The sequence below is a fragment of the Orbilia oligospora genome (assembly GCF_000225545.1).
Source record: "Orbilia oligospora ATCC 24927 unplaced genomic scaffold scaffold00054, whole genome shotgun sequence".
Lineage (NCBI taxonomy): Eukaryota > Fungi > Ascomycota > Orbiliomycetes > Orbiliales > Orbiliaceae > Orbilia > Orbilia oligospora.
This window is the reverse complement of record NW_011645611.1, coordinates 177,069-197,053: the sequence shown is the minus strand read 5'-3', so window position 1 is coordinate 197,053 and position 19,985 is coordinate 177,069. Positions and strand designations below refer to the sequence as shown.

Below are 19,985 nucleotides of genomic sequence, written 5' to 3'. Positions count from 1 at the left end.
ACAATATAATATAGCCCATTGCTACGGGCTTAGATGATGATAATGTGGGGAGTGGGAGTGGGGTGTTTGATTTTGAGTGAGGTATGCCGTATGAACACCTGGTCGGAAGGAGGGAGATGCCGGGTCCTTGCTTGACGATTATGAGTCGATAGGTGAAATAGGAATACAATGGAAGAAAATAGCGTGGTTTGCATTAGGACGCAACGGGTATAGTGGGGGAATAAAAAGTCGGGCTAGACGGAAGAAAGCATCAAGTGGTAATCAGAATTTACTGCTTCTGTTCGCCAGATCCAGTATTGGAGTTCTGGCCCTCAGAAGACTCGCTGGAGCTGCTTTCCGATGGGGCATCCTTCTCCCGGGCGGCTTGGTGCATCTTGTCGAAGAGGGTCAAGCTAGCCATCTGGAGTTCGTCCATCTTGGCCTTGAGTTCCTCACCGGTAACGGTGCTCTCTCCACCTTGGGATTGGCCAACCAATTCACGGAGAGAAGTGATCTTCTCCTTGATCTTCTCAGCTTCAGCCTTGTCGATCCTGTCTTCAAACTCCTTCATGGCCTTCTCGGTATCGTTGATGAAGCTGTCGGCGCGATTAGCAGTCTCAATGAGGTGCTTGCGGGCTTTGTCGGTCTCGGCATATCGCTCAGCATCGTCAACCATGGACTGGATTTCGCTGTCGCTCAAACCGGAACCGGAAGCAATGGTGATGGACTGGTCCTTGTTAGTGGACTTATCCTTGGCGTGAACATGAACAATGGAGTCGGCATCGATGTCGAAAGTAACCTCGATCTGTGGAACACCACGATGGGCTGGCGGGATTCCAACCAACTGGAAGTTGCCCAAGAGCTTGTTATCACGGACGAGCTCACGCTCTCCCTGGTAAACCTTGATCTCGACGGCGGTTTGGAAATCGGCAGCAGTAGAGAAGACTTGGGACTTCTTGGTAGGGATGGTGGTGTTTCGGTTGATCAAACGAGTAAAGACGCCTCCAAGGGTTTCAATACCAAGGGACAATGGGGTGACATCGAGCAACAAGAGATCGGTAACTTCTCCAGCGAGGACTGCACCCTGGATGGCAGCACCGATGGCAACAGCTTCGTCAGGGTTGACGGACTTGGCAGGATCACGGCCGAACAAGCTCTTGACAGTCTCGATGACCTTTGGCATACGGGTCATACCACCAACGAGGATGACTTCTTGAATTTCCTTGGCTTGAAGGCCGGCATCCTTGAGAGCCTTTCGGACTGGATCGATGGTCTTGGTGACTAATGGGCCGACAAGGTTCTCGAATTGAGCCCGGGAAAGCTTGGTGTTGATGTGCTTTGGACCGGAGGCATCAGCAGTGATGAAAGGAAGGTTGATATCAGTGGAAGCGCTGGAGGACAATTCGATTTTAGCCTTTTCAGAGGCCTCACGAATTCTCTGGATAGCCATGCGATCTTTGGACAGATCAATGCCCTGCTCCTTCTTGAACTGCTCAACCAAGTGGCGGACAAGAGTGATATCGAAGTCCTCACCACCGAGATGGGTGTCGCCGTTGGTAGACTTGACTTCAAAGACACCCTTTTGGATCTCGAGAATGGAGACATCGAATGTACCGCCACCAAGATCATAGACGGCAATGATTTTGTCGGCATCCTTATCAAGACCATAGGCCAAAGCAGCAGCGGTGGGCTCGTTAACAACACGAAGAACGTTCAAACCGGCAATCTGCCCGGCATCCTTGGTAGCTTGACGCTGGGAATCGTTGAAGTAAGCTGGGACAGTGACAACGGCATTCTTAACGGGCTTGCTAAGGTAACCCTCAGCAGTTTCCTTCATCTTTCCGAGGACGAAACCACCAATCTGCGAAGGACTGTACTTTTCGCCACGGGCCTCAACCCAGGCATCTCCGTTGGTGTGCTGGACGATCTTGAAGGGGACTTCCTTGATATCCTTCTGGACTTCAGCATCCGTGAACTTTCTTCCGATGAGACGCTTGGTGGCAAATACGGTGGCATCAGAGTTGACAATGCTCTGACGCTTAGCGGAAATACCAACTAATCGCTCACCGTCGGAAGTGAAACCAACAACGGATGGCGTTGTCCTCGAACCCTCGGAGTTTTCAATAATCTTTGGGACCTTTCCCTCCATGATACAGACGGCAGAGTTGGTTGTGCCTATCGATGATATGATTAATATCAGCGCCCTTGGACCAATAGGGCCGAGCCTGGTGACTTACCGAGATCGATACCAACGACGGCACCGGTAACCTTCTGGTCTGTCGACTGATGCCTGGCATAGACGGAGCTCAAGGACGATCGAACCGAGGTTTGGTTCCATAGACGGGCGGCGCCTCCTCGAGGGAGCTAGATAATCAATTCATGTTAGGAGCTTATCTGGTGATATTTTGGTTACTTGGGGCCAAAAACAGAAACTTACAGCTCTCGCTGCTCTGGCGGCAAGCATTTTGTGTGTGTGAGCGGATATAGATGGTGGGGGTGAGTGCAAGAGGGAGTGTCAAAGACCTTTCGCTGGAGAGAGAAAAGGTAATCAGAGCAAAGGAAGAATCCGAAGAGATTGAGAATAGAGGATTTATTCTTCTCACGAGGAAGATGGAATTCCTGTCTACGGAGGAAAGTGAAAAGATGGGGAGGTTTTGTGGATGTGGATGGCAGCGGGATGATGGAAGGAAAATTTTGGGAGAGGTGAAAAATTCCACGCAAAGAAAATTTTATATGCGTTTGGTTCGGCAATCGATAGCGACTGTGAGCCCGCCCCGCTAGCACTTTTCGGGCAAAGCGGGACATGCCCACCTTTCAACCGAGCACTCGGCCAGGAAGGCGGTGGAATCGCGCAGAAGGGAGCTCGGCTTGTATATACCATATTATAGTATGCGTACCTTGTAAGTAGTACTGAACCCAGTTTTGTTTGCCCGTGATGATATGCGTATGATCATGAGTCTGGGGTCCGGATGTATCATCGTGATATATAAAAACGGCCCGGTTATATGATTTCAATTATATCATTTCGATTGTGTAGAATGTTTTTGGAAAGAGTAACATCAGATACGGAAACATTTAATTGAATTTAAGCCAATTCTATTTTTTCTAATTCATGTCAATGTCTTGATATCCACAGAACCGAAAATCTCCAAACAAAATCTTAAGAACAGATAGATCATGCACTGCCGAATTCCGGGACAACGGTTTTCCTGATATGAATAGTAGGTAAGTACTTAGGCACTTATCTCGAAAGAAGCTAAGTAAGGTATATATATATGGATGTTGGTGACGATGTAAAAAGATGACGTAGAAGAAATTACCGTCCCGGCCAGTATAACATAAGGGACTCTATCCCACCCCAAATCCATTTTCGAACTTCAAAATTTAAAAGTAGAATATATGTCGGGCCAACGTGACCCGTTGCATGGAAGGAAATAAAATCACAACCTCGATATTTACATCTCACTGCCACTGCTTCGGAAAGCAACGCAGATTTCAGAATAATGGTGAGTTAAGTCCAGAGCCGACTGTGGGAGATTCGTCGACTGTACTACACTTCTGAACTTGATGGCTCCCTCTTCTGCAATTAGTTTTCGGACCGAATTAAGAAGGTTCGGAGAGAACTAAGTGTAGAACCTGCGTTAGCAATAATTTATATATCTACTCTTTGAATCGAAACATCTTACCTCGGAGTACCACCTATAATTCCATGCAGTCAACCTTATGATGCTGTTCAAGGCCCCTCTAACATCTCGGGCCTTTTCTTGTGCAACGAGTAGTCCCCTAAAGGCCTTGCTTGAGAACCTTATATTCAAACAATTTCGATATGCCTCGATGGCCTCATCGACGTGATGTAACCGCTCTGCAAGCTCTCCGTGAATCTCCCAGTCACTCGCGCTCTTTTCTACTGGTAGGTTCTTCATCTTTTGTTTCTGGATTTCGCCACGCCATATCGTGTATATCCTAAGATCCTCATACAAAACCATGAAAAGATTGTCCAGCCACCGCTCACAGAGACGTTTGTTCTGAAATTGAGTATAGTTTTTACTATCGTCCTCTGAACCCTCCTCGTCATTATCATTTTCCTTTGTCTGTTCCGGCTTCTCTATTACCGTGTCCGCATTGGATTCTGATATCGATATCGCGGCAATGCTTTCTGTAACTTCCTTCTCGTCATTGGGCTTCTCCGCCGACCCATTGGGTTTTTCTAGCTCTTCCGGTTTCCGTTCAGCTTCTGAACTGTTCCCTCGAAGTGCCGTTGTGCTTGCATTTGTAACCGTACTAGCGTTTTTCTCGTGTCTATATTCTTCCTCCATGACAAATACGTTTGATCTGCATTTTAGAAGAGTGTCCCAGCCGACTTGGGCCACTATTTCGGTTAACAGCCTATACGCCGTAGCGAAAGTGCCTTTCAGGGATGCAGCAGGTAGCTAAAGCATAGTATTAGCTGGATCGCCTGGTATTGTATATATTAAAATAAAGCTGTCTTCATCACTTACTGGATCCTGCTTGACGTCATACTCATCAAGTGACTCGTCTATCATCGACTCTGGGAGTATCGGGAGATGCATTTTAGCAGGTTGTGGCATTCTTGGGAAATCTCGCTCTTGATATGTAAACATTGGACACGAGTTTAATGTTAATAATGCCTAACCGGTTTATTAGTATCTAATCCGGATGATATCCCGCCCATCGATCGCACTCACCATTTCATACTGTTCAAGGGCAATATAGATCTCTGCTAGCTTGGCCCATGTTGTAAATTCGCTAGGCGCAGAATTAACAGCCCTCTTTGCACATTCGAGAGCCAAATCACTCCTTCCTTTGCTTTGGCAGAAGTCCGCCTGTACACTGAGCAAAGCATGATCCATTGGTAGTACTTTGATTGTTTCGTAGAGGAGCTGCACCGCCTTGACCTCTTCGTCTGCATCTATCAACACCCTGGCGAGAAGAGAAGCGACCTCTGGGTACTTAATCCGTAGCTTCTCGAACAGGTTTACACCACTTGCAAACCGGCCAGTTGTCTGAATGTATTTGAGGACCCCGGTGGTCAGATGGTTAGATACGAGGTTAGGAACCTGGACTTCCGGGTCCGAACCCAGCTGCCACCCTTTCGCGAATAGCCTCTCCGCTGCATCAAGGAACCTATGTTCGCTCTCGGTTGAGACAATAGGGTTGAATCGACGACAGCCCACAATCCGCGTTTGCACACTATCCTCAGCATAAGCATAAGCTCGTAAAACGGAACAGAGATATGTTTCCAGCCATAGCGGCTCTGTCGCTACCCGTCTTTCGCCACGATCATCCACTGCGTAAGCGTCTACACTTCCCGGGAAGCTGACGTCGACACGCATGTCGACTCGGGAGAAGGCATTATAGCAGCTATCAAACCGAAAAGATATCAGAATATGTAAATGTACGCATATATTCTTGGATAAAACATATGGATTCCCTTTACCAATAAGTTCCTGCTTGAATCTTCCATGACTGCGGCTTTCCAAACCATATCTGGTTCTCGCCAATTGAGTAGGTGAGCGTATTGATGTAAGCGGCGAGAGAGGCCGAGGATGAAGCGTCTATTCCTGTGACATGATGGTATGTTCCAATCTAATAATCGCACAAATCGGGATTGTAAGGTATTGTTCCCATGACTGAGTTATTGTGAAGCTGGAAGGTAGTACCTCTTTGTGAGTTCCTTTTGGCTGAACCTTAATTAGGTGAACCAGATCAGGAGGCCCCAATTGGCGCAGGGTAAGCAAGGACTCGGTTCGCGCCTCTAGGGATTCATGTAGGTCGACTTCGACTAGCCTAGTGATGGTATGCGGTTAGTATTGTGGGATACCGTCCCGGGAGTCGCAATTGTGGACAGAGGTGTCTTACTCTGGCACCGCGGGCTGAACCATGATCGTGGAAACTCGGTGGTACGAAGCCGAGATATTTGCGAAGGAATAGGGAGAGTAGCTTTTGGGCGAGTTCGTAGGTAACTACGGGTTGGAATGATGCCGATGAGGATGCTGACGAGGAAGTTCGTGATAGTTAATGTTAACAGGATTACTGCTGTGGGGACTTGCTGGCTGAACGACTCCGGGCGGCCAAAATAAGACTGAGAGCTGGGCATCACCACGGGGCCCCTGGATAAGCTAATTTCAGGGACAGATGCTCCCCCAACATGGTCATGTGACACACCAGAGCCCATGGGATTCCCGGGGACGCCACCTCAAACGCGTCTCCCCATCCTGGACATGGACACAGCTCGAACTTGCGCCCAAGAGCTTCCAGCGCCCGCCAGATGCCCGCAGTTCCATGGCCAGTCTCAGCGCTCATATATCTTAATCCTTCATCAATCTTAAATATTTACATACTTATCCCTTGTCATCACCACTGCCATCGTCACCACCTATAGGCAATCATCTCGCCATGGTATCATCAATTCCGCCTTATTCCCGGAGACGAATGCTAACGGTGTGCTTGTGTAGGCTTCCTGGGCTGCCCTTAACATACTCGAGGATTCGGAGGACGAAGAAGTTGCCGATAATACACAAGAAATCCAAGTTCGAACTTCCCATTGTCGAAACCAGGACGTTGCGCAGGCTTACTGACGGACTAGCTAGATCGAAGAGGCTCTCAAACTACATCAGAAGGCATTGAAACTACACAGCGAGAAGGAATGGAAGTCGGCTGGTGAGACTTTCGAAGAATTATTCCGTTCGGAGATCTTTCAGCAGGATCAGACGGAGGATGTGGGTATTCCCAAGTCATTTTCGGACAAATCCACCTAAACAATGTTAATTTTAGCTGAAAAATAGGCATTACGGCTACGAAACATATTGTACCTGGCATATCGGGGGTATGCGGAGTTCAAGCTGGATCTCATGAAAGCAAGGGTGAATGAATACTCCGACGAAGAAGCGGACAAGATCATTGCACAGGCGCTGGAATGGTTTGGGGAAGCCCTGGCTAGAGATGCGGATGATGGTTCGCTTTGGCGCAAGACTGCTAAGCTTGCTAAGCGGCTAAAGTCGTCACGGTTAACTCGGTTCGCGCTGGAGGCTGTAGTTTCGAGGGGACTGGACTCGGTCTTGAGCCAGTCCACACCCTCTAATCCAGAAGAACTTTACGCAACTTTCCTCCTTAGAGATGTATGTGGGCCCCTATATACTATGCTTACGATGTTGCACTCTTGGAATGTGTGCTAATAGACAACGGTAGACACTCAAGGAAACATCTGACGACGTCGGCCTTCAGTCAAAAACATTCAAAAAGGTTGGAAATAAGTCGCTGAATCCGAAGTATCAGGTCTATCTGGAGGTCTACCCATGGCTCAAAGCTTCTTCCCAAATCACAATTTCTACAGACCACGAGGGGCAGTACGATGTTCTCACCGTTTCGAAAAAGAACTGGACAGCTGTGGGTGTTGCAATACTCGACCGCCTGCAAGATGAAGACGCAGTAGCCGACCGCTCTGTAGTAATACAACTAGAAGGAGAGCCTTTGGAGCTTGAAATACCTGCCCCTACTCCAATAGCAGAAATAGCAGTCAAATTGTCTCCTGATGGTGACGTCCCAATGGTCGATGACCAGGAAATTGAACGCCCTATTGCCGCTCGGAGGAGAAGTACTTCAACGAATGCTAAGAGGAAGGGTTCTGCAGTCCCAGTTGATGCTGAAGGAAGTACAAGGGCCAGCAAGAGAGTCAGGAACCGCGAGTCTAACGCAGCTGCCGCCGCTGCCGCAGTTATCACAGAAATAACCCCTCGAGAATCGGTAGTGCTTGAAGATAGGCTCTTTAAAACGGCAAACGAATTGTTTGCTGAGTTAGGAATATCGTTGGGGCCATCCTCTTTACTGAAGCCTGATCTTAAGAAGGAGGACGATGAAGATAATGGCTTCTCCGTGAGCGATATATTTATCAAAGACTTCAAAAGCACGCTAGTAGAATGGGATGACGAGAAAGGCAATGTTGCCCTTTATGGCGAGGGAATTAAAAAGTTTGAGCCCTACATTCAAACCATTTCGAAACTTATGCTAACTTGAACGTAGGCCAGACGAGGAGATTCTAAGTTTACAGAGTTTTACTCAGGCTGCCCCAAGCGCGACTCAATCGCAGAGACCATCGTTACCCGCAGATGATGGGCTTCGGCGATGGATCCAGAAGTCGAATAGTCAAAGACTCCAAATTCCTGAACTTTGCGTTTCTTTTGTTCGCGCTTTACTCTCTGCTGGCAATGGTGGAAAAGCAAAATATTCTGCTTATTCATGGTCTGAAACCCTCAAGGACGTGGTTCGCACCCTTTCTGAGTCCCGGAACGAAGATTTTGAACGCTATTTTCAGCAACTTCGAGACGACTTGAGCGAGGGGAATGCTTCGGAGGACTTTATTAATGGGGAAGTCGAGGTCGCTCAGTCATTGTTCGAGCTATCGTTGGATAATCTCTCATCTAGCGAGCGAGACAGAAACTCGACAGAACTTTCAACAAATGAAGCTTCTCCGTTGAAGTTGAAGGCTGTTAGGTGGGGAACGTTAGTTGGGGATCTTATGAGATTCCGTGCCCGGGATGAGGAGAGTAACATTCATCTAGACTCTCTAACTCTGCGGTATCTATGGGCAAATGCCGTTCTTGTCCCCTTCACAAACCCCTCACGGGATTTCCTGTTGGAATGCTATGATGATTTAAAAGAAACCTTAACACGGTTAGGCAATCCGACAATCGAGCTCCCAAATAGGTAAGTCAACCAGAGTTATGCGATTATATACAGTACCCGAGGCTATCTAACCACATCATTCAGCGCTTCTATGCCGGAAATATCGGTCGCTCGGGCAGATAGAGAAATTTCCAAGGCGAAAACTATGGATTTCTTCGCAAACATCTTCTCGTCGGCTGTTCAAAGCACAGACCCTTTCGAAGTAATCGAGGACCTCGAAATTATCCTCGAGCCGAAAGTTGAAGAATACGACATCGACGAGGATGGAATCAAGAATATCCAGGAAATGACAAAAGTCCTAGAGACATCAAGTGTACAAGTGAAAGTTTCTCTTTGGCAGAAACTACGAGATGTAAGTCACATCATTAGCTAATTGCGAACTCCAATTCTAACGCTCTTTAGGCTTACAACCGCTTGGGGGACTATGCTAATGTTCTGAGGTGCCGGATCACCTGTATGAATATTATCGTCAAAGAGTTGATGAATCCGGCCTATTCCGAAAAATCCGTTGAGAATAGAACATTTATTTTATTGCGAGCCATTTTCTGGGTATGTTAATTTCGTCCCCTCGTAGTATAGATTGGTTGTATAATGCTAATTCCTTAGCTCAATGAAACGTTACCCGGTATGGCTGAGCAACTAATCGGAGACCCTCGAAAACTCTTGAACCTCAACCCAGAACTCCAAAATATGGCATACACCATCATACCCCAAATTCTTCGACTATTACACGTCTATGTTTTCTTCGAGGATGCTGTCGTGTCAGGTGAAATCACGAAACCAACTCTCCATTCATACAGAATGTTGACAACAGCGATGAACAAACTCCTTGTCCACTGCTGGTCGATGATGTACCTCATGTATCGAGGCAAAGTCGAGACTCCGTCGGAAGATGACTCGACTCAAATTTGGCAAGAAAAGTGTGTCCGACTTGCCTCGGCGATACACACAGAAATTGGGATTCGCAATTTATGCAAGTTGCATAGTCGAGTCTTTCTCAAAATTGCGCTTAAAGATATTCTGGACTTCGAAATCCAAGGTTCGGAGCCGGATCTAGTCCAGTGCTTAAAGTGTGTCTATAATTTTGATGTCGCCCTTGATCTATATGATGTAGCAGATCACAAATGCGACCCATTGAAACTGGATCGTGATACTGCTCTCAAGGTTTTCCCCTTCGTTATGACTCTCGCTGAAAAGAAGAAATCTGCGCAAGTTGGGCTCAAGGGCGCCATGAAAGAGGCCATGCAGACACTAGTTGATGTCATCGGCACACCCTCCGACAGGGATAAGGATGTTGCATATAACACCAAAATGCTAGATGAGTATATTGGCTCTCCAATGAATCCTCTTCCCTTTTATGCCTCCCTTCGGGGTGGGAGTACCCCGAACTTCGTTTCGATTCGATCTGATTACGCAAAGGTGGCTGAGAAGGGTTTCTTCTTTGAATATGGCATGTCATTATTCCTCCGATACAAATTTGCAAAAAAGGCCCAAAACCAAGACGTTGATGATGTAGAAGATGTTGTCAAATACCTTCGATATAATCTCGTTTGTGGAAACTTCCAGCGCTGGGAGCCGTGGTACCGTCTCGGGCAATCATATGAATTTCAATTCGAGGATGACATTACCTATGGAGCCGAGAAGATCAATGCGAAGAGAGATGAGCTGGCTGTCCTTGAGCGGAAAATATTGCATTGTTACTCTATGGCAATTGGGCTTATTTCCGAAGAAGAGGACGAATCGGAGGAGGATGCAGCCAACAAGTGTCAATTATACATCGATTTTGCAATGCAAGTATACTCCGCTATCCGGCCACCTCTCGAACGCGAGGCCTTCCTAGTTGATGGCTATGAACGATACTGCAGTGGTGCAGAGGGTGTGTTCATGCAGCGAATACACGGCGACGTCTCGCTCGAAAATGCCTTGAAATTCGCCATCACACTTTTCAAGCGGGCGATCAAAGAGGGCTCAACTGACTGGAAAAATTACTATATGATTGCTAAGTGTTACGGGAAGCTTGAAGCAGAACCACAGGTCATTCTCTCATATCTTTCGGACGCTGTCAGCCAGATCCCTATTCGGGACAGGGGTGAACAAGTTCTTGAACCTTACTATAAGCTCGTTGCATCCGTCTATAAGTACGCCAAATCTGGCGAGATCGCAGTATGTTCCCTACTCGGTACTTCTAACTTTTCATATATTGACAAGATGAATAGATTCAAGAGGCCTACGAACAACTCAATGCAAACCCATGGCTCCAAAAGAACCTGAAGGATCTCGCTCAAGACCCAGTCTCATTCACGACCTTTGCTAGGGGCATACACGACCTTCTCAACAAGATACGAAATTTAGATAAGCAAAAGTGGCACCACCGTATGACGTATCGAATGGCGAGAATCATGTATGATGATATTGAAGATCATGACAAGGCGCATAAAGAAATCTCGACGTTCTTTTCTCACAAGAACCAGCTTTATACAATCTGGAAGCCCGAGAATGAACGCCCCGGGCGACATTACGTCTATGTCCATCAATACCTGTTATTCTGGACCCAGATACTGGGAGAAATCAATGATAAGTCAACACTGGAAGCGCTGGTGAAGAAACTCAAGAAAGCTGGATCCACTGGCGGATGTTGGAAACAGCCAGAAGTCTGGGACAAAGTTGTCCTTACATATGCCAAAACCCTGCGCCAAGTCAATGAAATTGGTGAAAATATGGAGACGACGGTATATGAGAACGTTACGTACGACGAATTTAATACCTATTCCCAAAAGATGGAAGAGCATTATGAGAATCCGGAAAACCAGAAGGGCAAAATGTTTGAAATTCTTAAGGATACTTACGATCTCAAAAAGCTAAATACGGGACAGACAAAGACCGCTATGATTGACGACTTGCTCACTGACACATTTTCTTTGCTGTATCAAGAAGTAGTTCCAGACTTGATCGCTAAGCTTTCAGGGCCGACAAGTACTGCGAGTCCAAAGCTTGGGGCCAACACGAACCCAATGTCTTTGCATAATCTTGTCGATGGGGTTGATAGCTCCGCCGCACAAGTTAATAATTCGGTCGTCTTAGCAGCAGCTCATGGCAAGATCGACGATTACCTAGGGAGGAAAATGACGAAAGTTCTGAGAAAAGATGTCCTGCAGAAGGTCAACTCAATGTTCAGGATTATTTGGGTAAGTGGCTTTATATCTGAGTGAGTAGCGCAATGCTAATTTCTAAAAACACAAAAACAAGAATGCACAAAACTCTCAAAACGCAGCAAAGTTGATCATGGCTGGTAAGGACTCTACCAAGGAAGTATCCCCGAAGGAGGATCTGGGTAGGGAAGGTGATATTGAAATGAAGGACAGCCCTATGAGGGAGAAATACCCCGAAGACCCGGCTAGCCCAAATAGTGAGGATGCCGACGATGAAGGCGCGGATAATTCTGATGCCAACATCACTATGTGAGCTGCTGACAGTGCCCTCTCGTGGGACTAATCTTGGCTATACCCACCGCGTTTTACATTAACCTATTCTATCAATTGAATTGTCCGTTTTCACGCAGATTATCTGTTTCTGGGTGGCTCCGAACCAATGGCGATTGTTGTATTTTACCCTCCGTTCCTACATAACTGCCGGATACAACCCAATTGGTGCTAGTCGGTGAGCCCAGCTTCGCCCAGTCCTGTTTTGACCATGGAAATCCAACAGGTTTCGCAGATGATGACGCTTCAAAGTAATCTCATGCAAAGAAACGTGGAGTCAAACACGGGACGGTCTATATTGCGTTAAGAAGAAGCCCTCACAGGTAGCTTCGTCGGCACTAGCGACCAAATAGAGGGTATATAAACCCAAATTTCCCGTAAATACCGAGTATATATATACATCTTTGTGAAACCTCCACTAGGGTCAAAATTCTCCTTCGATCAAGTGCAATACCATGATCACAACTATCTACAGCATCTTTGGTGTATTGGGCTTCCTCCTCGTGCTAGACTTCTGGTTTAGACGGCGTTATGATCCTAAGGAACCCCCGACCATCGCACCCAGCATTCCACTCATTGGACATCTCATTGGCTTCGCCAAGTATGCTACCGGATACGCTGCAATTATTAGGTATATCTACTAAATTCAATCTCCACCCACATGATATCCTTATTCAAGAAAAAAGACACCGAGCTGGAGCTAATATTTCATATATAAAAAAGTGTCGGCCGTACTGAAGAAATCTTTGCTATCAACTTCTTCAGCTTTCGTATTTATATCATAAACTCTCGACACCTTATTCCTGCTGTTCAGAAAAATAAATCACTGTCCTTCGCCCCGTTTCAAAAGCAATTCGCAGACGCCTTAACCCGTCCATCAAAGCATACGCTCGACTTGTTCGATACGGATCACATACATGAAATTACAAGGGTTCAACTTGCGGCATGGACCCCCGGAAAGGATCTGGACCATCAAAATGTCCGAGTAGCAGATACTTTAATGCTTGAGATGGAGAAATTATCCGAACAAATCTCAATGCAAGGAAGTGCGGTGGCAGATTTCTTCGAGTGGACGAGGTATACGAACATGATCGCGGCTACAAATGGGATATATGGTAGTGCGAATCCGATGAGAGACCCTGAGATATGGGGCGCTTTCTTGTAAGTTTCAATTTATTTGGATATACACATTCTCGGAAAATGCATAGCTAAAATTCTTTGACATGATATAGAGGATGGTATCCAAATATAATGAGGCATCTTTCTGGGTACCCTAACTTCCTATTGAAAGAATCGGCCAAGGCACGGGATAAATTTCTCAATTCATTTAGCCAGTATCTTCAAAGCGATCACTCGGATGCCGGAGAGGTTATTTTTGCCAGGGAGCGGTTATATACTAGAGATCAAGTACCGGTCAAAGATATGGCATCCTCACAGGCGCTGTTCACCGTGGGGCTTATTGGAAATTTAAGTCCGACAGTCTTCTGGACAGTCTGGGATATATTCTCTAGGCCACAACTACTCGCCGATATCCGTGAGGAATTGGAGCGAGTCGCTGTAACTAGGCACAATAACGAGAAGGAGCAAATATTCGAGCTTGATCTCGCAGCACTCAAATCCCGTTGTCCTTTACTATTGTCCGCCCATGAAGAAACTCAAAGAACAAGATTTAGACATGCAAATGTCCGTAAAGCGATGGAGGACACAGTGTTGGACGGAAGGCACTGGTTGAAAAAGGGAAGCATGATAATAATACCAAATAAGATGATACATAACCATCCTGAGATATGGGGCGCAAACGCAAAGGAATATAATCCGAGGAGGTTTACATCCGAGAAAGGGCTACCAATTGGGAGATCTGCATTGTCAACGTCGTACGCTTTTTTGGCGTGGGGTACAGCGCCGACGCTGTGTCCTGCTAGACAGTTTGCAGCGACGCAGATATTACTTTTCACGGCATTGATGGTGCTAAGGTTTGAAGTTGACCCGGTCTACGGCGAAGGTCAGTGGAAGGAGCCGAAGCTGTTGACTGGAGCGCTCGCCGTTATAGAACCTCCGAATGAGAAAATGGATGTGAGGATTCGGAATAGGAGGGGCGTAGAAGGGCTATGGAGATTGAAGATGGGCGAATCGAAAACTAGAGTTCCTATTGCGTCTGGTTGAGCTCGTGAAGCGGGATACACAGCTTCGTCGGTGTACATATGGACTCTTGTCATTAAATGCATATGGCCGCCACAAAGCGTTTAAATTTCTTAGTTTTATTATTATTATTATTATTATTTTTGTGAAAAGGTGGTTGTAAGCGACATTATCGTATTATTGAAGACTTGATCTTTTTTAAAAGCCATGAGTATGAATAGCTCCATCGAATATCTCCGTGCTTGGGTGGAAATAAGCGTGGATATATAAAATGGTACCATGTTCTACGTGAACGCTAACAGTCGTTCTAGTGGTATTTTAACATCATATCACTTGGTAAGACATGGGGCGACCTGCATAGCGGGGTACAACCTGCAGCAAGATGGCTATACACATCCCGTTATCGATACCGAAGATATAATATAAAGCGGAAAATAGAATAACTTTTCCCCTCCAGAATGATGAAGATAATTCGAGTCACCGGAGTTCCTGCTATTAATAGCTACCGTGCGGGCGCCTAAATACTCTAGACTTTCTGGGTCCGATATTTTGACTGTCGAATCTAAGAGGTTAGCTCGCTTGTGGTAGACATTTTGAAGCTTAGTCTGTGTTGAAAGGTCGAAAACGTGGGAGCCCTGTAAAGGTGGCTGTGATTGGGCAAAAACGAGCCTCAGTCTATCGATATATGGCGGGGTGACTGGGATGCGATGGCTTTTTGAGCCGTCAGCTTAAGGACAAGCCATTCAGGGTTTGAGGATGATTGCAAGAGCTTTCTAGAAGGTATTTGGGCAGGGTTAGTTTTTAGTGGGACTCCAACCGCCCGGGCTAGAGATGGTTCAGCTGGTAGGTCGGTTGAACGAAGACACGGCTGGAGGGTGGAAGGGTGATCTGACGGGCATCGGAAGGCACAGGAAAGCGGGCAAACAGCAAAGGCATGGATCGGTAAGATTCCTGGTCAATAATAACAAATTCCATCCCAGTAGATTTCGCAATGCTGGGCCTTTTAGTCAGTACATCTGTTGCATTGTATTCCGACGAGGGTTTTTTTTTTTCGACATCCGGCAGAAGACAGACAGTCTTCTTTTGGAACACAAGAAGACACAAGCGTAAACCCATCGGGATAAGACCGGTTAGGATTGTGTAGGGAAGTATTTATGTATCCATGTTTAGACGAGTATTCTGTGTATGTCCGTCAGATAGAGGATATAGGAGGTTCGGATTCAAAGGCCACTTTTTTTTTTGTTTCCCCACCTTCCCAAACCGATGCATAGTGGTGAGAAAAGCTTTGATTGGAGAGATTGCAGGCCGCCGTGAAATGATCACATCTCAATGAGCGATTGGGCTACATTCGACTGTGTGGTAGCGCAACGTTGGGCAAAAGCAGGCAATGCTCTTCTTCTCCTTCTTCTTGATCCTGAGAGGGAGGATATGATGGATCATTGCATTTGGCATGATACTATATCATACCGGCATGCATCTCATCTAACTGGATGGCATGGCGAAGCGAATGAATGAACGAACGAATAAATAATAAATGCTTCCTACCACTAGGGTGGTGGGTAATGTTAGCAAGTGCCAGGACTGTAAGTACTTACATCTGGGATGACAATTAGCATGATGTCGACATTGCCCACGAATGTGATACCGTGACATACCTGATTGAATTGGATTAGATTCGCTCGATAGCTCAGGTACTCAGATACCTCAACCTACCTCCCGCCCGCCATCCTTCCCTGCCTGCATGTCGGTGGAGCGAGTGACTGGAATGTGGTTGTATGCTCGTTTGACAGGAAAAATTAAAAATAAGATTAAACCTGCCGCAGGGTTTCCAACATGCAGGATATCCGTGCAATCAAAATGTATTATCGAGCGAAGCCGAAGCATAAAATAAAAAAGAATAAAACAGAAGGAATAAAAAAATAAAATAAAAAAGTAAGATAGGAAAATACTTCTGACTTACGTACCTAGCTTCATTTTCTTCGTCTTCTTCAAGCCGGACATTCCTATTGTTCTCTTTCTTCTCGAAGCCGATGACCCAAAGTAGTGTTTGATCAATTGTCGTGGGATAACATATGCGACTGACGATAATCCGCTGACGACACTGCAATATAATATAAATCGACGTCTGAGCTAGATTTTAGCCCAGAGCGCATCCATCCAATCAGCTGATCGCAATCGCAACCTCCCATTCCACCTTACGCCCTCAGTCCAGTTTCACCCGAACGGCCTTTCGCTGGAGATTGATCTGGTTCCGGGCATTCGAGCTGGATGTGAGCCTGTCCTGTCTTGTTTAGCCCAGTACGGTACTGTATGGTAGCCCTTTCAATTCCCACTCAGAGCAGCCGACAAACCGGTCATCTCTTCCACCACTCCACTCCACTCCAGAACATCCCACCACGAGGACGAGGACAAGGACAAGACGAACGAACAGGGTCCTCAAAAGCGAAAGTCTCACTCTGAAAGATCAGCCGTCTCCTTCCACCGACGTCGACGAACCTCGTCCAGACGACATCCTCACGCTGTTCCCGTTTCAAGACTCTCGACCAACGGAGGCTTTTGACCGCCTTCTGAAACGCTATCGAGCCTGGGCCACGAGAATCTATCCGAAAAACTAGGATTAGGCGGGAAATCGGGTTCAGATTCGTATACGGCGCCATCGAGTGAGCTGCAGGAAACATTGAAAAAAAAAAGGGAGGGCTTTGTCGCTGTTCTCCGCCACAGTCACTCTCATAATTTCACCGCCATCGCTATCGTCTCAGCTCGATTAGGCTATTCGTAGGAAACGGAATAATAGGTAGCGGCGACGGCGACCGATTTGAAGCTCGTCGGGATTCATCGATTGTTTATCGTCTTGCGGCGGATAAGATTGAAAGCGAAGGTTCGAAACTCAACTCTGCTCAACACCTACCAGAACACCCTCATCAACGCATCACCATCTCAACTCGAATCCTCTCTTCCCGACCTCACTGCTCTGAGTCAGCCAGTTCATACCGTCCGACATGTTCCAGGTGGGTCATAACGGCCGAATAATCGTCGCTAGCTATGCATGCTGACGTCGTACTATCGTCTTAGGGACTTAGAAGGTCGCTCAAAAGCGACAAAGGCACAAATGTACAGCATATCGGCAACTCTCCAAAATCACCGCCTCTAAAGAAGATAAACGTAATGACAATTCTATAACTCTCAAGACTTTGCTCCGACAGGGCCGGAATCGATGGCTAATTTATAATCCTCATATCATATTAGGCTTCCTTTAACACGCAGGTAATCAAGGCAACCCGAGACTACAAACCCGTAAACCCTGGCGAACTCGCATTCTCTAAAGGCGACCTTTTCCACGTTGTCTCCCACGAGGACGATTATTACGAGGCCTACAACCCTACTACCCATACTCAGGGAATGGTTCCAGCGAACTACTTCCAACTTATGGGCGGGAACGGGAGGGACAGCCAAGGATCAAATGGAAGCGACAACCGCAAGACTGACGATTCAGGTTACTCGGGGAGCAGCACGCTCAGCGATTCTATGAAAGAACGGGCCCATCAGTCGCGAACGAGCATTTCGACGAAACCCGGCGGCCCGCTTTATGGCATCGTTGTGTACGACTTCCATGCAGAGCGACAAGACGAACTACAGGCCACTGCCGGTGAGGCAATCATTGTAATAGCCCAGTCGAATTCGGAATGGTTTTTGGCCAAACCAATCGGTCGTTTGGGTGGGCCAGGCTTAATTCCCGTCTCTTTTATAGAGATCAGAGACATGGCGACCGGGTTACCCGTTGAAAACCAAGAAGAAGCCATCACCAAAGCCCAAGTCCCTAAGGTTGAGGAGTGGAAACGTCAGGCCGCAAATTACAAGAATAGTAGCATATCTCTTGGTAAATTTGAATTTGGTGAACCACAACCAACGTCACCGGGCCCAGATCCTCCGACGGTAAGTTTTGGATTGCTCTCGATAAGGAGGCGAAGATCTATGCTCACATATTTGTACAGCCACACCAACAGCCAATTCACGAGGAAGAATATCTCCTTGCTCCTATCTCTGCCTCCGTCGATAGTTATGCCTTCGAATCGGGCAGATACTGGTATCTAGTCCGATGTCAAATGGAAGATGGCCGGATATGGCACCTCTGTCGTTACTACGAAGACTTTTACGACTTCCAAATTGCTTTACTTAAAGCATTCCCTCGTGAAGCCGGCGCTACTGGAGAGCAGAGGACGCTACCCTATATGCCCGGACCGGTTGCGTATGTTACTGACAGTTTGTCGTCCCAGCGAAGGAAGAGCTTAGATGAGTATATCAAACAGTTGCTCAAGATCATGGCTGCAAACCAAGAAATATCTGAGTGCCCCTTGGTGCGACAACTATTCGCTCCCCGTCAAGGCGATCTCGACGTCACAGATAGCGTCCGTGGCTCGACATACTCCGGATCCACATACGTCGCGCAGCAACAAACACTCGCAATGCAAAATCGAGACTCCCATCTTTCCAATGTTTCTTCTGACTCATCACCAGCCCCCTCCCGCCAAAGTTCCCGGGTGGACTTGAGCACAAATATGCGGGGAAATGGATCTTACCCCTCCATTCTTTCACCCCCACCAGTGCAGAGAACTGCTGCGCATGGGATGAGGTCACCTGGCCCCACAAATGGCCACTCCAGAGAAATTCATATGCGTTCAAACTCCGATATGAGGCCCAGCCAGATGGCTCGAGCAGATAGTAACCTTAGTGCGATTACTGCTGTGTCAGGGAACAGTGCTAGCGGGGCCTTTATTAAGATCAAGGTTCACTACCAGGACGATTTGATCGCTATTCGCTTACCGGCTGATATCCCACTCTCACACCTTCAAGATAAGCTGGAGCAGAGGCTAGAAACTAGACTCACTTGCATTCAATACCGGGACGAGCAGACAGGCGAATACTACGACATTATGAGTGACAGTGATCTCAGTACCGCGATAAAACGAAACCCCAAGCTGGTACTGTCGGTGTCGTAAATCTAGGTCTATCTTCTTCTCTTCTTCTCTTGTTAACTTTTTTTTTTCTCACTGCATATATTTTCCCCTGAGCATGTACCTCTGATACCTTTTCGTGTGGTTATTTTTGCTACCTTCTGGTCCAAAGTTTTTTTTTCTCTTTATACCACTTTTTCTCTTCTTCCCTCCTTTTTTTTTCAAATGGGGGACCGTCTGGCAGTTGATTTCTTTGTTTCTTCTTTTCTTTTTTGTGGGGTGCCTAAAAGTTCACAGGTCTTCGCTTTCTACTTTATTTCTCTCTTCGCTTCCAACCTTCTTCTTCCTCTTCCTTCCTCTTCCCCTTTGGACCAGAATGGATCTACCACTGCATCACTTTTCGACAAAGCGACTTCTTATTGTGGGCAGCCAAATACCACGCTTCTTTCGGATGGCTTCTCTTCATTTTTCGGGGTTTGACCATAAGTCTTTCTATACTTTCCGGCCAGCACTTTAATGGCGTCTTTCTGGTGTTTCCTTATGCCGATATGTCTTACTGTCCTCCTCCCAACCCTCGGTGATGTGTTTAATGCTGCTGATGCGAAAACTCGTCTATGTGTTAATGTTTTCTTCCTCTTTTTTCTTCTTTTTTTATAACCTGGGACGGGAAATGGTCAATCTGCGAATTATTTCATGTAAATTAAATCAATTCTATATTTCTTACATCGATTCT

General features: G+C 46.7%; 5 protein-coding genes across 5 annotated transcripts; 3 read left to right on the top strand and 2 right to left on the bottom strand.

Annotated features, from left to right (window-relative positions):
* Window positions 1–268: 268 nt before the first annotated feature.
* Window positions 269–2,443, bottom strand: AOL_s00054g77 (uncharacterized protein; the record flags this gene model as incomplete). Its single annotated transcript, XM_011121393.1, has 3 exons — window positions 269–2,154; window positions 2,217–2,343; window positions 2,417–2,443. 3 exons carry the CDS (start codon window positions 2,441–2,443, stop codon window positions 269–271), a joined length of 2,040 nt encoding a protein of 679 aa, XP_011119695.1.
* A 991-nt stretch (window positions 2,444–3,434) lies between these two features.
* On the bottom strand, window positions 3,435–5,882 carry AOL_s00054g76 (uncharacterized protein; the record flags this gene model as incomplete). The annotated part of the gene is made up of 7 exons (XM_011121392.1): window positions 3,435–3,602; window positions 3,666–4,409; window positions 4,479–4,628; window positions 4,686–5,361; window positions 5,438–5,586; window positions 5,661–5,787; window positions 5,860–5,882. The coding sequence occupies 7 exons, from the start codon at window positions 5,880–5,882 to the stop codon at window positions 3,435–3,437; spliced, it is 2,037 nt and encodes a 678-aa protein (XP_011119694.1).
* Window positions 5,883–6,396: 514 nt separating this feature from the next.
* On the top strand, window positions 6,397–12,144 carry AOL_s00054g75 (uncharacterized protein; the record flags this gene model as incomplete). Its single annotated transcript, XM_011121391.1, has 11 exons — window positions 6,397–6,399; window positions 6,456–6,530; window positions 6,591–6,719; window positions 6,786–7,118; window positions 7,189–7,967; window positions 8,020–8,703; window positions 8,767–9,034; window positions 9,085–9,231; window positions 9,289–10,845; window positions 10,899–11,867; window positions 11,929–12,144. 11 exons carry the CDS (start codon window positions 6,397–6,399, stop codon window positions 12,142–12,144), a joined length of 5,160 nt encoding a protein of 1,719 aa, XP_011119693.1.
* A 472-nt stretch (window positions 12,145–12,616) lies between these two features.
* On the top strand, window positions 12,617–14,324 carry AOL_s00054g74 (uncharacterized protein; the record flags this gene model as incomplete). Its single annotated transcript, XM_011121390.1, has 3 exons — window positions 12,617–12,792; window positions 12,885–13,322; window positions 13,394–14,324. The coding sequence occupies 3 exons, from the start codon at window positions 12,617–12,619 to the stop codon at window positions 14,322–14,324; spliced, it is 1,545 nt and encodes a 514-aa protein (XP_011119692.1).
* A 2,975-nt stretch (window positions 14,325–17,299) lies between these two features.
* On the top strand, window positions 17,300–19,297 carry AOL_s00054g73 (uncharacterized protein; the record flags this gene model as incomplete). The annotated part of the gene is made up of 4 exons (XM_011121389.1): window positions 17,300–17,308; window positions 17,373–17,462; window positions 17,547–18,233; window positions 18,293–19,297. The coding sequence occupies 4 exons, from the start codon at window positions 17,300–17,302 to the stop codon at window positions 19,295–19,297; spliced, it is 1,791 nt and encodes a 596-aa protein (XP_011119691.1).
* Window positions 19,298–19,985: the final 688 nt, after the last annotated feature.